The 15,759-nt window shown below is 36.7% G+C and overlaps 1 protein-coding gene across 2 annotated transcripts; it reads right to left on the reverse strand.

Annotated features, from left to right (window-relative positions):
- Positions 1–212: 212 nt before the first annotated feature.
- Positions 213–15,748, reverse strand: ahrrb (aryl-hydrocarbon receptor repressor b). 2 transcript variants are annotated; one of them, XM_043264748.1, is made up of 9 exons: positions 15,594–15,748; positions 15,362–15,470; positions 14,877–15,058; positions 5,026–5,123; positions 4,754–4,843; positions 3,207–3,312; positions 2,857–2,993; positions 2,507–2,679; positions 213–1,644 (listed from the first exon to the last, which is right to left on the reverse strand). In XM_043264748.1, the coding sequence occupies exons 2-9, from the start codon at positions 15,421–15,423 to the stop codon at positions 792–794; spliced, it is 1,701 nt and encodes a 566-aa protein (XP_043120683.1). In that variant the 5' UTR covers positions 15,424–15,470; positions 15,594–15,748; the 3' UTR covers positions 213–791. The 2 variants fall into 2 exon arrangements, with proteins under 2 accessions (XP_043120683.1, XP_043120693.1); XM_043264758.1 differs by having other exon boundaries at positions 2,857–2,990; positions 15,594–15,747.
- Between the last annotated feature and the right edge of the window lie 11 nt (positions 15,749–15,759).

A 15,759-nucleotide genomic window follows, 5' to 3' on the forward strand; every position in this document is an offset into this window, starting at 1 on the left:
ATCGTGTTGCACTGTAGAGTTTTTGTCACTAAAACAAATTCCTCGTATGTGCAAACATACCTGGCAATAAAGTGATTCTGATTCTAAGTCGGCATAAGAATAGTGCAATATGAAATATGACAGCGTTAATTAAATATTAAAATAAAGAATAGAAAAAAGGGGAAAAAGATGATTTTAACTGTAGCTTCATATAAAAATGGGGGTCAGCTGAATCAAGTCAAATGTATTTATTTATTTATGAATGAAATGTATGCGTAAACACACTGAAAAATCTAAAATGCTATACACAAATACATTTTCACATGGGAAATGATCGTTATTCGTCTGCATACATACATCACATTGGATCCAATAAACAATAACTCCAAAGAGACAAAATACAGATCTCCAAAACATCTAGAAACCTGAGTATTTGTGTTTGATTAAACAGTCTGAAATGGTCTAAAATAACTTCTAACTACTTTAAATTTTTCCTGAGGGAAATACCAGCGCTTGCAAGGCAGCGGTTTTAGGAAGGGTTATGATTAGAATTTGGTGGGGAAAATATTTAGACCTTCTTTACAACTTTTGTCATGACTTTTCAGGTGACAAATCACAATTCATCTTGCAAATATGACTTGCATTACTCCAGTGATGGATTTTGAATGCTAAACATCGTCAGTTAGGACTAATAGATTTTCTACCTTTCTAGCACACCAAAGCAAACAAAAGTTTGGGGCTTTGTAGAGGAAGATTTAGTAATGCACCTTGCAAGCACTGCCATTAAAAATCAATGTTAGCGTGACCAGAGTTTATTGCATGTAAACATATGGGTTAGCTTTGTGAAGAACAGCGTTCATAGTGCAATTGGAAGTGATATGTTGCTGCACATGCCCTTGACTAACATCCCCACACCAAGGTGGAGAGTCGTTGGGTTCTTGCTTGATCGCGTGCAGAAGGTTGTGGCTCCTGAACTCACAAGTCAGTCGGATATCATGCTGCATGCAGCTTTTATTATCATTTGAAAATGCATATCCGTCCGAGTGATTCATGTCTTTGTTCAGGACACACTTGAGAGGTCTGCTGACTCCCGCACACAGATACTTGTGGTGTCCGCTGATGGGAGGACTTACGGCAGCTTTTCCTCTTTGATACGAAGCACAATAGTCATAATATTCAGCCTCGGTTTTCACCTGTGCGTATTCAGGGCGCCAAAACGTCCCATACGCGTTACACCCGTTCTCAGAGTCTGAATCTTCGGTCTTAATGGCCGCTTCAGGAATCATGTTAAAACATTCGTTCTGCGTGTACCTTCTCTCGGCCTTCCTGTTGACACAGTAACTCTCAAGCTTCTGCAATTCTGTGTTGCATCCGATACGTGGTTTTCCAGAATGGCTGTGCTTATAGAAGTTTCCGGGCAGGTAGTTTTCACTGGGTCCTGTGCGTAAGGCAACAGGACAGCGGGCGTCCCAGGAAGTATCAACAGCTTGCAGCCTGGAAACACAGAAGTTAAGCGGCTCGTCTTGGGTTTTGGAGCCCTCTCCTCTGTACTTCCTGTTGGTCAGGGCTGAGCACGAACCATCATTACCGGATGTGTTTATCAAGTTAAGATGTAGCATGTCTTCACTGTCGAATGAGTCATGGGAAAGCCGTTGCCTTTTATCACTGAAGACAGCACAAGTTAAACTGATTAAAAGACAATTTGTACAGCATGTATTACATTTTGTCTTCGTGTGCACTGTTTTTGGATAATACTGTGACATTATTCATATACTGTAGTGCTGTACACTAACCTTGAAAAGTTTGGGGTCAGTAAGATTTTTTTTCAAATGTTTGCAAGTTGTCTCATGCTCAAAGGCTGCATTTATTTGATCAAAAACAGCAATACTGTGAAATATTACTACAATTAAAATACCTGTTTTCTACATAAATATATATTATAAAAATGTAATATATTCCTGTATGGTAAAGCTGAATATTTAGAATCATTACTCCAGTCTTCATTGATGCCTCATGCAGTCTCATGATCCCCAAGAAATCATTCTAATATGTTAATTTGCTGTTTTCAATTTTCTTATCAGTGTTAGTGCAGCTTAATATATTTAGTGTAAACACTTTTTAAAGACTGCATTTAAAAATAAATATAATTTATTAGCATAATTATTAGTGATGGTCAACGATTAATCATGATTAATCATAAAAAAATAATGTAATGTGTGTGTAATGTGATGTTTATTTATGTAATGTGTGTGTTTACTGTGTATATTTATTATGTATACACTAATACACAACTATTAATTCAGTTTTTGTCAATTAAATGCATGCTTTAATATCCAGTTAAAGTTTTATGTTGATCTCATGTCGTCTTTTTGAGCATTTAAATTCAAATGTAATAATTTTTAATTGATGATTACTGCAAAAAAAAGAAACGCACTATAAAAAGTAAACTATTCTTTTTGTAAATTTAACACTTCTTTATTCTGTGCAAAAATGCAGATGGATAGACTGAACGTGTCTGCTGCCACACCTTTTCTGCTTGCTCTTCATCATCATACTCTTCATCTTGAGCTCTGTGATGGAGGGCAGGACTAGAGGAACAGCCACACAGAACAGAGCGAGCTGAGGCGGCAGCAGAGCTCCAGAATCCGTCTTCCTCCGCTGACCCTGCAGGAACTTCAGACTGCCCTGAAACTGCATGTTCTACAGGAGAGCGAAACGAGACAAACTCAGCCGACATACTGTGTGGAGATGTACGTTTGGGACTGTCCGAGTTTAATCATCAGAGATTCTCAACCTTAATTAGATGCATCAGATCAGAGGGTGAAAAAGATCGTAAAACCTCTTAAGTAAAATATTTTGAGGGATTTCGTGACTGACCAGGAAGCCGGAGGTGCTGTCCAGCAGGCAGCGGACTCGAGCGACGAAGCACCGCGTGAGGAACGGAGACAGTTCAAGAGGAACACCGTCAGGCACTTCAGCGCTATACAGATGACCCATCACAACATCCTCACCTACTTGACCACATGCAAAAAACAAAACAAAACGTAGTTCAGAAACAGTTGACAGTGTGTAAATGACAGAAGTGTGCATTTTTTCCATGCAATCATAATGACTGGAGCATATTAGCTTACAAAAAAGCAAAAATATTCATACAGCTTGCGTACTTGTGCAATATATTCCCAGATATGCAGTGTGCTACATAGGGTTAATGGTAATTATACACACACCAGTGTCTTGTTGGCCAGGGTTCATCGCCCAGTGGAGCTGCCTGTGAAACTCCTGTCGCTCCTCCACATGGATATAATCAAAGACCTTCTGATGCATCACGTCCGTCTGCCAGAAAAGATCACACAACAACATAAAAACAGAACATGTTGATTTCAGAAGCACTCCAGCACCCGCATAAGTGTGCTTTATGTTGTCTGCGCTGAGCTCTAGACGAGCTGCACAGGGTAAAGTGAACAACTTCTCTAAAGTCTATACAGTCTAATCCAGTCTGTGTCAAACCACATTAGAAACGCGTCTGATAAAAGTTTCATAGTGGAACCTTTTTCGGTCACTTTAACTGCTGACAAAATTTTCTTAAGGCATTTTAGAGAGTTGAATGAGTCCATAATTCACGCAATTATTATTATTTGCTTCGGGTTACTATTAATGATCATTTGGATGTCAGAACTGTGGCACAGAGCAGTGCATCACTAAAAGCTGACATATTAATAGCTGTTGTGCTTGTAATAATCCATGTTTGAGTTCAGCATAGGTCATACCCTTGTTATTCTCTTATCTAGCCAAAAAAATCTAATAAAATAAATGTAAAATGTTAAATTATGTGTAATTATGACAAATTAAAAGAAAATAAATTTATATATATATATATATATATATATATATATATATATATATATATATATATATATATATATATATATATATATATAGTATATAAAATATTAATTTAATAAATAGAATCTAAATGCAAAATAGAAATTTCAATCTTCTGATTTCCTTGATCTGTGATCTTATGTATAATGCACAATTTGCCTGAACCCACAAAATCCCTTTTCACAGCTCCATGTGTTTGTTGCGTGACACCAGGGCTGCTTGCATGCGGACAGACATATCTCTCTACACTTAAGAACGACAAAACAAAAGCCTGAAACACCAGCCCACATGACCATACCCGCTGTTCATAAACAATAAACTCTTCCTAAAATATTCAACCTTTCCTTTATTTTCCAGTGTGGGACATGCAGGCCTTTTAGCGCACATTCATGACTAACACATCCCTGTGCCATCTTAATTTCCAATCAAAATTTCCTTCTCGGAGGAGATGGTTTGTTTGCAGAGGAAGCCTGACTCTTTGAAGGCTGTGAGAAAGTCTTAAATTAACCGAGGGGTGAAAAGACCTAACTATTTTTACACATTATGGTGGAAGAGGCCTTGAAACACGACATACTTCTGTGTTTTCCAGTCAACCGCAGATGGCGTGAGTGTTTCTTATACAAGCACACATGATTGTTGTTTAGATTTCTCTGATGAGACAGGAATTTTATTTGAGAACTGTTTAAAAGGTAAAATGAGTCACATACTGGATTTATACATTATTTGTTTGGATTGTCACACAAGAAAGCTACATACACGCATTACTACAATAACAGCGGTGCAGTGAAATACCATCCTCTCTTTCCATAAATATGACAAATAAACCTATAAAATAAGAGAATTTATGCATTATTCATACATGATGATTATAGGATCGTCATCTGAGAGTTACCTGATGAAATCCCAGGTAGTCAACGATGGTGGATGATGCATAGAAAATAACACCATCTGAGCTCACAATCAGCGCAAATCCAGGGAGAGACTACAAGATATGAAATGTGTCAATAGTCATGTCACTACAGTCCTGAGTGCACAAAAATACCCCCCCCTCAGTAGATTGGGCCAAAGTTCAAGTTCAATTAACCTCAAGGAAGTCATACATTTTTCTTAGTAATGAACTGTAGTGAAGGAAACTCAGCCATAAGCCGACCGAAAAGCAGTCACCTTTAGGAGAAGATCACTCTCTATGACATGGGGCAGCATTTCTTTCTTGTGCGCAGAGATCAAGGCATTACTGCTGTGATTTTCTTTCTCTTGGACTACTGCGAGGAATAAGAGCACAAAAGACAGAGAATTAGATAAATATATATATAGCATTGTTTAAAAATAAGTAAATGTATTTTATACACACACGTTTTTTCAAAGATTTTTAGTAGAATACCCCTTCTGTCTCATTTAAATCTCACAAATAAAGAGAACCAGGACAGCTGCAATTGACAAACCTTGCTAATAAACCTTCTTCATTAAGCATCTGCTCTTAGTCAATCCATTTTAGATGCACTTTCCCAATTTCACGATCGGTTGAGCATGAATGAAGCGTCGCAAAAAAATAAGGCAGCCCAAGTGCTCTTCGTTAGTTGTGCTAATCTAAAACGAGCAAGATAAAAATCGTGAAATAATTCACATTTTTTGTCGTCTTTGTTAATTTTGTGGGAACTTCAATGCCAAACATCAAAGCGAGAAGATAACCACAAACAGACCATGCAGATTTATTCAGCAATGTTTATGTAACCCAAATATATCATGCATATAATCTGGATTTAAACCAGATTTGTTTTCTTACAAACAGCTATTTTAATTTAACATAAAAACATTCATTTCTCCATCATTTTAAGCACAGTCTTCTGAAAAAGAGATATCTCTAACCACTATAAAGTTGCCAATTTTATATATATATATATATATATATATATATATATATATATATATATATATATATATATATATATATATATAAAAACAATTAACAGTTGTGAAACTGCAATCATTCACATACACTTAAATCAAACCTATGCTTAAAAACATGAGGGACATCTCCATCTCACTCTCGTTCATTTACTTCTTGTCTGCTGCCAAACGAGCTCAAATCTACAGGTGGATGAGCTACTTTTCACAAAATGTCTGTCCACAGGCAGCCATTTCACCACGGAGTTGTTTTGATGTGGGGATGGAAATAAAAACCAGATCTGCTCTTGACAATTGAGGTTAGATTTACGAGCAGATGTGTGTTTGTACGCAGTGACTCAACGGGCTCGCTCTCTCTCCTTCCCTGTACTTTGGACCTCGCTAAATGCCTTTAACAAAAATCTCATCAAGAAAAAGCACAGGATTTATTACTATTATTTACTCACCACTCCGACCCACAACACTAGACCCCACTGACTTTCATTGAGCAACAAATCCCTGTAATTGTCATGAAGTGACAAAAACAACTTGCCTCGCCAATATTAATTAGGCTGCACACAAACAATTTATCACAATCTTGAAAATACTATATTGCTGTGGAGATCATTTATGAAGTATAGTATTTTCCTAGCCTTAAGTCAAAATGAGCTGTAAATAATAACGTTTGAAAATATCTAAACTGAATATTAATCAATAAAAATCCAATGCATTAAAAAGGACATTTTAGTGTATAAGGTTGACCGTAAAAATTAATTTCTACTATTTTCTATTAAATTCATAACTACAATATCTGCAGAATATCACGTTAAAAAAAAAGACTTTTTGGACACACCATTTATATAATGCATACATCTGGTTTAATCTCTTCTACACTGAATAAAATTACAAATGCAACACTTGTTTTTGCCCCCAATTTTCATGATCTGAACTCAAAGATCTAAGGCTTGTAATATGTACATAAAAAGCCTATTTCTCTCAAATCTTGTTCACAAATCGGTTTAAATTTGTGTTAGTAAGCATTTCTTCTTTGCCGAGGTAATCCATCCACCTCACAGGTGTGGCATATCAAGATGCTGATTGGACAGCCTGATTATTGCACAGGTGGGCCACAATAAAAGGGCGCTCTAAAATGTGCAGTTTTATCACACAGCACAATGCCAGAGATATCCCGAGTTTTGAGGGAGAGCGCAGCTGATCTATCGCTGAGCCCCTCCCATCGAATGCAGATGAGCCAATGGTCGTCAAGTATCGGTTGCACAAAAAAACAAAAACAAAAAGGAACTCTGACATCTGGAGGTTTCAGCGGCATGTTTTTTTAAATGGTGTTTGAACTTCAAAAAAGGAAAAACCATCTGTCTGGGGTACTTGTTACATTGATTCCAGGTATCCTGAGAGAATAGGTAATATAACTTATTTTATTCAATTTCCTGATTTCGAACAGAACATTTAATGTCCCCAAGCATTCAACCTCAATCCAAATGAAGACAAAAACGTTCATACACTGTTTATTTTTAAATATTTTACATGGACGTCTGCGTCCAATAATGTGCAAAAACACGGCGGGACGAGGTTTTCACACTGCAGCCGTCATTGTAAAACAGTGAGCAACTCCGTTTCTCTGAGGGAGCAACAGTAACTAAGGGGGGCGGGGCTTACCGATAGGTCAACTGGCATGCTGACGGCAGAAAATGTACATCAGAGCTTCATTTCTTTCACCATAAGCCATCTCCCCCAAAAAGAGTTTCAGAGAATGTGGCAGTACATCCATCTGTCCTCACAACCACAGACCAGGTGTAACCACACCAGCCCATGACCTCCACATCCAGCATCTTCGCCTCCAAGATCGTCCGAGACCAGCCACCCGGACAGCTGTTGCAATAATCAGTTTGCAAAACTAAAGAATTTCTTTCCAAAAACTTTCTCAGGGAATACACAACGAACACAGTTGTATTTTATTGATACTGTGACGAGATCCTGAGGCCCACTGTTGTGCCATTCATCCACGTCCATCACCTCATGTTAATGCACGGCCCCATTCCTGGAAGCTGAAAACATCCCAGTTCTTGCATGACCAGTATACTCACCGGAAATGTCACCATTGAGCATGTTTGGGATGCTCTGGGTCCGGTGCATACAACAGTGCGTTCCAGTTCATGCCAATATCCAGCTACTTCTCATAGCCACAGGCCACAATCAACAACCTGATTAACTCAATGCGAAGGAGATGTGTTGCAAATGGTGGTCACACCAGATACTGACCGGCAAAAAAAAAGATCAGCTCATAATAAAAAAATGGGGGCAAAAACAAAACTGTTGCGTTTATAAATCTGTTCATTTTAAATATAATGCATACACAAAAATCGTACTTAATTTTTTCTAGCAATTTCCTTTCTTTGCTAATGTCCATTGCAAAGGAAGAAAACATTCTGTACTGTGGCAAAAGAAAACAAAAGAATTCTGTAGACCCCCCTAAACCTATGCAAAACGTACTCATTGTTGCAGTGTATGGAATAGCACTCTAGTATGAGATGCATTAAGTTACTTCACCCATTATGTGTGTGTGCTCGCAGACGGTAGAATATGGGACACAAAGAGCAGGAAGTATTAATAGAATTATTTGTACATTGCTTGTCTCCTGCGCTCTGATGGACAGTTCATTAGATCATTTTCACCGGCGTCTCTCTGAGGTCAGGCTCCGGTGAATTACAGTCACGCAAACCTAGCTGTACTACAGGCTCTTAAAGGGCCAGAGCTTCCTTTAAACATGAATTAAAACTGCCCAGACTAAGAGACTGACCACCCATACATCCATTCACCCAACATTCTGGAGTAAGATTGTTTTTTCTTTGGTCATTTATGCTTCACAAGGCTGTTTATTTGATCCAAAAATACAGTAAAGAATTTAAAAAAAAAAAAAAAAAAATTATGTGAAATATTATGATTTAAAGTGATTTTGAATTTGAATATTTTAAAATGTAATTTATTCACGTGATGCAAAGCCTTCAGGGTCACATGACCCTTCAGAAATCATTCTAAGATGCTAATTTACTTTTATTTTTATTTTCAATGTTATTTCAAAACAGCTGTGATGCTTAATATTTTTGTGGAAAGCATGATATTTTTTTCCCAAGACTCCCATCCAATTTAACAAAATTCTCCCATCCTTCAACTCATACCATCAAACCTGGTAAACTGGTCACGTGACAAACATAACAGACCACTGAACAGCCACATGCGCTCTGATGCCAGATTATTTCACATCACTATCACTAATGACAATAGCTTTCCAACTGAACTCGGGTTAACCTTGCCAAAGAGGGGTCAACATGTGCGTTTTGTGAACTAATGGCTGTGTGTGAGAAAACCTGAGTTTGGAAACGGTCTTCACATGAGATCATGCATCAGTCTGCTGGCACACGGCTCTGTTTATGGTATTAATCTTGTTTTACATGACTGTTATTATAAATTCTGTTTTATTGAGCATTGCACATTGATTTGCAAACCTTTCCCAGGAATGCTTTGCAATCCCTAAATGGCATTTATAATAAATAACACACAGCACAAAGAATTTTAAAATGTCATTTATTTAGTGACTGATAGTCAGTCTCCAAGCTGCACAACAGGCATAAAAACAGTTTAAAGGGAAGAGGCGAATTAATGTGTTGCAATGAGAAAAAGAATTTGCACAAGGTCTCGCCGTGTCAGGCGATCATTATTACAGTTGTCACGCAACAGAACGCTCTTTTATAATGTATCTGGGTCATTTTTACTAGTCGTTTGCACGACATTGGGTGCAAAGGAACCGCCTTCCAGTTGCCAACAAACACGGAGCCCATAAATGTTCTTACTGAAGGTTTTGATGTCGACAATAAATATCTCAGCTCTTTAGAAGCAGCTTTTTATGCCGTTTTGCATTTTCTGACAAAGAGCTGTTTGAATGCACAGAGTGACAAAATACATAACACTAGCATTTTAAGAGAATTAAAATGCATTCGTATCATTCACGAAACGAAAATAATCTTTTTTTACTCAGAAATTGTAAGTGAATTAAGTTTAACGTTTTAGACTGAAATAGTTTTTTTTCATGTAAAACATACTCCAATAATCGTTGAAAGCTGATTTTTTTTTTTTTTACAGTGTATGCACAACAAAGATCAAATATGGATTTATCCGAGGGATAACTAAGATCAGGGATTTTTCATACAAGGGAGGGGGAAATCCTCTGTCCCATGCTAAAACAGATGTTTGGAGACTCACGCACATGCATGATGCTGGACGCTTGGATCATTTATCAGTATCTAGCACACATTCTTACATGATGAAAACAAACAGAGGAATGTTTCCAGGACAGAGACAGAAGATGGAATTTTCCTGATTTGCACGCAAGAAGAATTTGCCAAGAAGGGTCTGGCAACTGCCAAGTCTCTGCACAGCTATGAGTTCACTGGGGGGAAGTTTTAACATGATACTGGACACTCGGTGTGAAAGAGCACCAGAGCCAACATCATTCCCTCGTGAAGAACAATAACCCTGCTGCTGTCAGCCTTGTCTTCAACCGATGACTAATCCATCAGCATTATTACATTCCTACATTATTAAAATGACACCTCTTTTCAAGAGTTTCCAAATGTCACAAACAATGTCTTAAACGTTCCTCAGTTTTGCCAAAATACTAAAGTCAGAGATCTTAAATCTGACATGTCTCAATTTCTTCCAAGACTGAATTATCTGATCTTTGTCATACAACTGTAACTTTTTTAAATCGATACTTTTATTCCACAAGGATGGATGAAATGGCCAAAAGTGCGACTAAAAAGGCGTTAACGGTGTTCGTAAATATTTCTCTTAAATAAACGCTATTCAACACAGAATCCTGTAAAAATGTGCACCGTTTCCACAAAAATATAAAGCACCACAAATATTGTCAACACTGATACAATGCAAATAAACCACAAATTAAACCACAAATAGATAAAAAAAAAAAAAAAAAAAAAAAAAAAAAAATTAAACCACAAATAGATTATTTAAATGATTTCTCAAGGCTCATGTGACACTGAAGATTGGAGTAATGATACTAAAAATCCAGCTTCGTATCACATGAATAATTAACATTTCAAATGGAAAACAGTTATTTTAAACTGTACGGACATTTCTTAATATTAAGGTTTTGAATTTTAATAGAATACAAAGATTAAAAAAAAAAAAAAAAATAATAATAATAATAATAATAATTTTTAGCTCTACAGAACAGCAATGCATATCCATTTTTTTGAGCCAAGCATAAAGAAGTTTTCTTGATATAAAAAGTTGATATATAAATTAAAAAAAATTTATAGTGTTTAAAATGCAAAGATTAAAGTGCTTAAAAAAAACCTGTGGATTCTAGATCTTAGATTGATCCATTACTGGAAAAACTGAAAATGTTAAAAGTACTCAATCAAGTGGTTACCAAACGGCCACATGTGGCCACTAAAAGTGGATAGTGAATGGTCTAAACAGAAGCACCAAAGCCGATCTGCATCTTCCCCTTCTTAGTGCTTAGTTTCTCAAGGACGGGGACTTTGCCAGGCTGCAGTCACGCAAACGCTCCCCAGGAGCCAGTGGAGCATTCATTACCCATAACCCCCTTCTCTTCAAAATCCCACACACACAAATGCACTCTCTCTCTCTCTCTGGATCTCAATTACTCCCTGATGTGCAGTTTAAGCTGTTTTTCACACACTGCAACTAACTCTCAAAGTGCATTAGCACATACTAAAAAGGGAACAGTAGTGTTTAAAATGATGTTTGAGTAAGCTCAGGTTTAGATTTAAACTAAATGTTGCTTCATTAAAAAAGATTTAGCGTGCATCTTGCACTCTAAGAAAAAAAAAAAAAAAATGTCGAGCCATAAAATTGCAGTAACGTTTCTATGAAGTTCCAGAAAATGCATTCATTTAACAAGGTATGTTGGGTAATACTTTAAAGTGCCTCTATTTTGGGTAATGAGAGGCTTATATTTTGGTTTTGGGGAGTCCCCAACAGCAGGATGATCTGCATATAAGGTCAAAACACACTTTGATTGTCTTATAACATGCATGTAATTTTGACGACTCCCAAATGATCAATGATAATTCTTTTTTTCTAAACCCCTCCTACATGGAACAATAATTTGCGCCAATTATTGATTCATTTCTTCATGGCTGTACTGCCTGATAAAGCTTTAAAGATTTAACGACTCCAGAAGCACCACCTAGTAGCAAAGAATGATTTAGCATTTTCACTAACTCAAAAAGACCACCAAGTGGGTCAACATGAAACGGCTTGGGATTCGTTTTTAAAACTACTTGTTTAAATGATTCAGAGTCTACTCGTTCTTTTCACTGACAATAACTTTATAGACTGTGCACTTTCAGATTTAAAACTTTGCAGGATATTATCATTCACTTAGAGCTATAGAGTGTACTGATCATTTTCGAAACTCCATGACATTTTAACAATTATTTTAACACATTTTGGCATGTATCATCTATTAGATTTAAAGGTGGCTATAGATGGTTAAATACATTTAAGAAAGACCAACGACAACTCAGTAATTCACTAAAAAGATCTATGGCAAATATGTACTTTCAGTTTAATTTGATATCTTTAAAATAACATGTATACTTTAAGAAATAAAAGAATAATTCAATCAAATAAAATGTGTTTTTTTAGGTTTAAAAAGAATTGTACTACTCTGCATCAACTATTCCTTTACATTTATTAAACAAGCATATCCACAGCTGAAATTAATAATTATTGCTATTAAAATTATTGCAAAACTTTATCATGGTGATCATTAGTCTCATTATCATTAGGCATCAGTGCATTCTGGTGTATTGAGGAGCTTTTTAAACGGGTTCAGAACAGATGTGTGTAATAGTAGTGTTGCCCGTAACAAGATCTGCTGCAAACTGTAAGCAATGTTGTTGGCAAACAGAAGAGCTGTACACGTTGGATCTTTGCTATCATTATACGCTTCACTCCAGGAGTGACTCTTTGGGACTTTAACAATCAAAACGTCTGCAGCAAAAACTGTGCAGGTTGTTATAAACTTAAGTATAACACTTAAGGGCAGTGGTTTGTTTAAATCACTAATTCAATGTATGAGGAATAATGCCGTTTGAGTTGGCAAGCACTAAATGAGCAGTTTAATCCCTAAAGGAAATAAAGAAAAGCTTTTGAGGTCAGTTTACACCCTCCACATCCCGAGAGGCCCGGAAAAGTGTTGGAATTCATCTGGCCAAGTGACAATCAAAATGATTTGATTATAATTGTTGGCCAAACGGCATTTTTAGAGGCTTGTTCCATACAAAGGCTTTCACAGGGTTTCCCACTGTGTTTTAAGACTTGCGGTGGAGAATTAAAACACAGTGTGTCTGGACCAACATTTTTAAAAATAAATGGTTTTAAGATGTGCCTTTACTATCGTCTTTGAAATATGGTGTATGTGAAAGCATATGGCTGAACGTACGGAGTATGTTTTAGTTTACCATAAATGTAATTTCTATTAAAACCGGAATGTCACATACTTTAAAAAAATCTAAATCCAAGTCTGATCTAAAAGATTAAATATAATAATAATATTATATATATATATATATATATATATATATATATATATATATATATATATATATATATATATATATATATATATATATATATATATTTTTTTTTTTTTCTCTCCCCTCTTTATATATTTATATCTCTGAATTGAATCCCATTGCTGTCTTGGAGAAACAACTGAGACACAGGCGAAGACCGATTGACCCACCTTTAAAACAAAGAACAAGAAAGTGTTGAATAAACAAGCTTCTGGTAAATGAAACGTCATGAAATTATTTTAATAACTTGCAAAAAAAGTATACCAGCTGTTTTTTTTCCATATAAAACTGTAAACCATTCCATGAAAACCCCTTTTGATGGCTTTCAAGTTCACAGTTAAACTTCAAACCTGACAAGTATTTCAGACAGACTTCATTGCCTTGTCAATAATTTATGGCTTGAAAAGGTGACAGAAAATGAGATCGGACCAAAAAACGCAAAAAGGCCTTGAGAAGATGAATACATTAAAACGCCGCTGTTTGAGCAGAATACATGCATCAATCTTATACGAACTGAAAGATCAAGGCTGACACGAACCGAGATCCGTGAAGGTTCGAGTTTTTCAGGGTCGGGTCTTTCATTACAAATGACTATATTTATGACGGTTATGAATTTCACCATCTAAAGCGGGTAGTGAAAAACCTACTCAAACACACAAACCTGTGCAAAGACACCTGAAAGCGATAAATAAAGGTGACTTGATGTTAAATTATGAACAGCACGGCAATCTACGCTCTCAGAAAAAGCTTTCCCAAACACTGCATACTGCATACAATGCTGGGCGCACAATGTTTCTTTCTTTCCATTTAGTTGCGAAAGGTTGTTTTTATTACTCTCATTACATTGTTATGAGTTCGGTTACATTTGAGAGATGCCCACCTGCCAGCACACAACCCAGATACCGCCAGCTCTTCACACAACAGCTCAACACTGATCCGTTTGGACACTGTCACAACAATCAGCATGTGAGTGCAAAAGGGCAATCTCTACATTACATTAAGCTACGAGGACCCCGTCCTTATACGGCTTCTCCTGAAATAAATCCCATTATTCTACACGGCAGAAGTAGCACAAGTGTATTTACCAGCAATGTTTGGCCAGCTTTCCCCCAAAGTACAATAAAACCTATTTTTAAAGTGAACTAATTTATTTTTAAAAAGTTATGCTGCTTCGCCTTATAAATATTTTAGCATGCAAACTAAGAATATGAGCTAAGGAACATGTGGGAGGAAAAATTCAAGAGGGGGGAAATGTTTTCCATAAACTTTTGCGAACTAAATCCATTTACGCTCCATATAAAAAATGTAAAAGCGACAAAACATACTTCCAATTCATCAAAACAAAACCACAAAAACATACAAAAAGACAAATCAAATTTTATGGATATGCTCGAGTCAAACACAAACATGAGTGAGTTCAAGTTTATTTTAAAGTGTTGCTCTCAGCTTTTGCACGGAAATCTACCAGGAAACATCCCTTCTTACCTTGAAAGAAGCTCTTAACCTGCAGGAAGCTGACGCTGAGCCTCAGCACGGAGAGTTTATCCAGTTTGGAGATGACATCCGCACCGAAGGGCAGCAGACTCGCCAACCGGTCCAGTTCTGCATTCAGACGATCGCGGTGGCGCTTGGACGGATTCGATTTCTGACCTGCTTTCTCTGGTTTCCTGAAGATATGAACCTTAAATTTAACGTCATAAAACCTGTGTGGCATCCAAAGGACTAAATGGCACAGAAACATGACAATAACATAATAAATATAACAGTAATACACATTTAATATTATTCATGACCATTAACACTGCCAATAAAAACTGAATGTAATGCATGTAACAGTTTAACTATATTCATTAAAAATAATTTACTATGATCGACCCTACTAATGGTAGTTATTTAGATGTTTATTATCATTACTGATTTCTTGGGGTTTGTCAAAACATGTCATGCTAGTAAACTGATAAACACTCAACTGTTTCTGCACAGGTTTTCTCCTTTTCCTTCCGGCATACAGACAGTCTCCAGGTGGAATCATTGTTCGTTTCTCCAAATAGATCAGCACGAAGATGCTCTTTTTGGTTCCTGGCAAATAGTATTAAACGTGGAAAAACAATTAGGTAACAACAAAAATACGCAATGAAAGGACGACTTTAAAAAAAAAAAAGCGTGTTTACACCTCGCCAGAGAAAAAAAAACGAAACTCACCCAAATCCACATTTGGCCGACGGTAAAGTAACTTAAAATAATCGTTGGAGACGAAGTCGAATCATGCCGAGTGTCAAAAGAGACGGAATAAACTCTTGATATGCCAGCGACATCGAGCCCGCGCTCGTGTTTTATAGCGCGTTTCAGGTGGCGGATCTCAGCACGC

This window comes from Puntigrus tetrazona, chromosome 2 (genome assembly GCF_018831695.1).
Source record: "Puntigrus tetrazona isolate hp1 chromosome 2, ASM1883169v1, whole genome shotgun sequence".
NCBI lineage: Eukaryota > Metazoa > Chordata > Actinopteri > Cypriniformes > Cyprinidae > Puntigrus > Puntigrus tetrazona.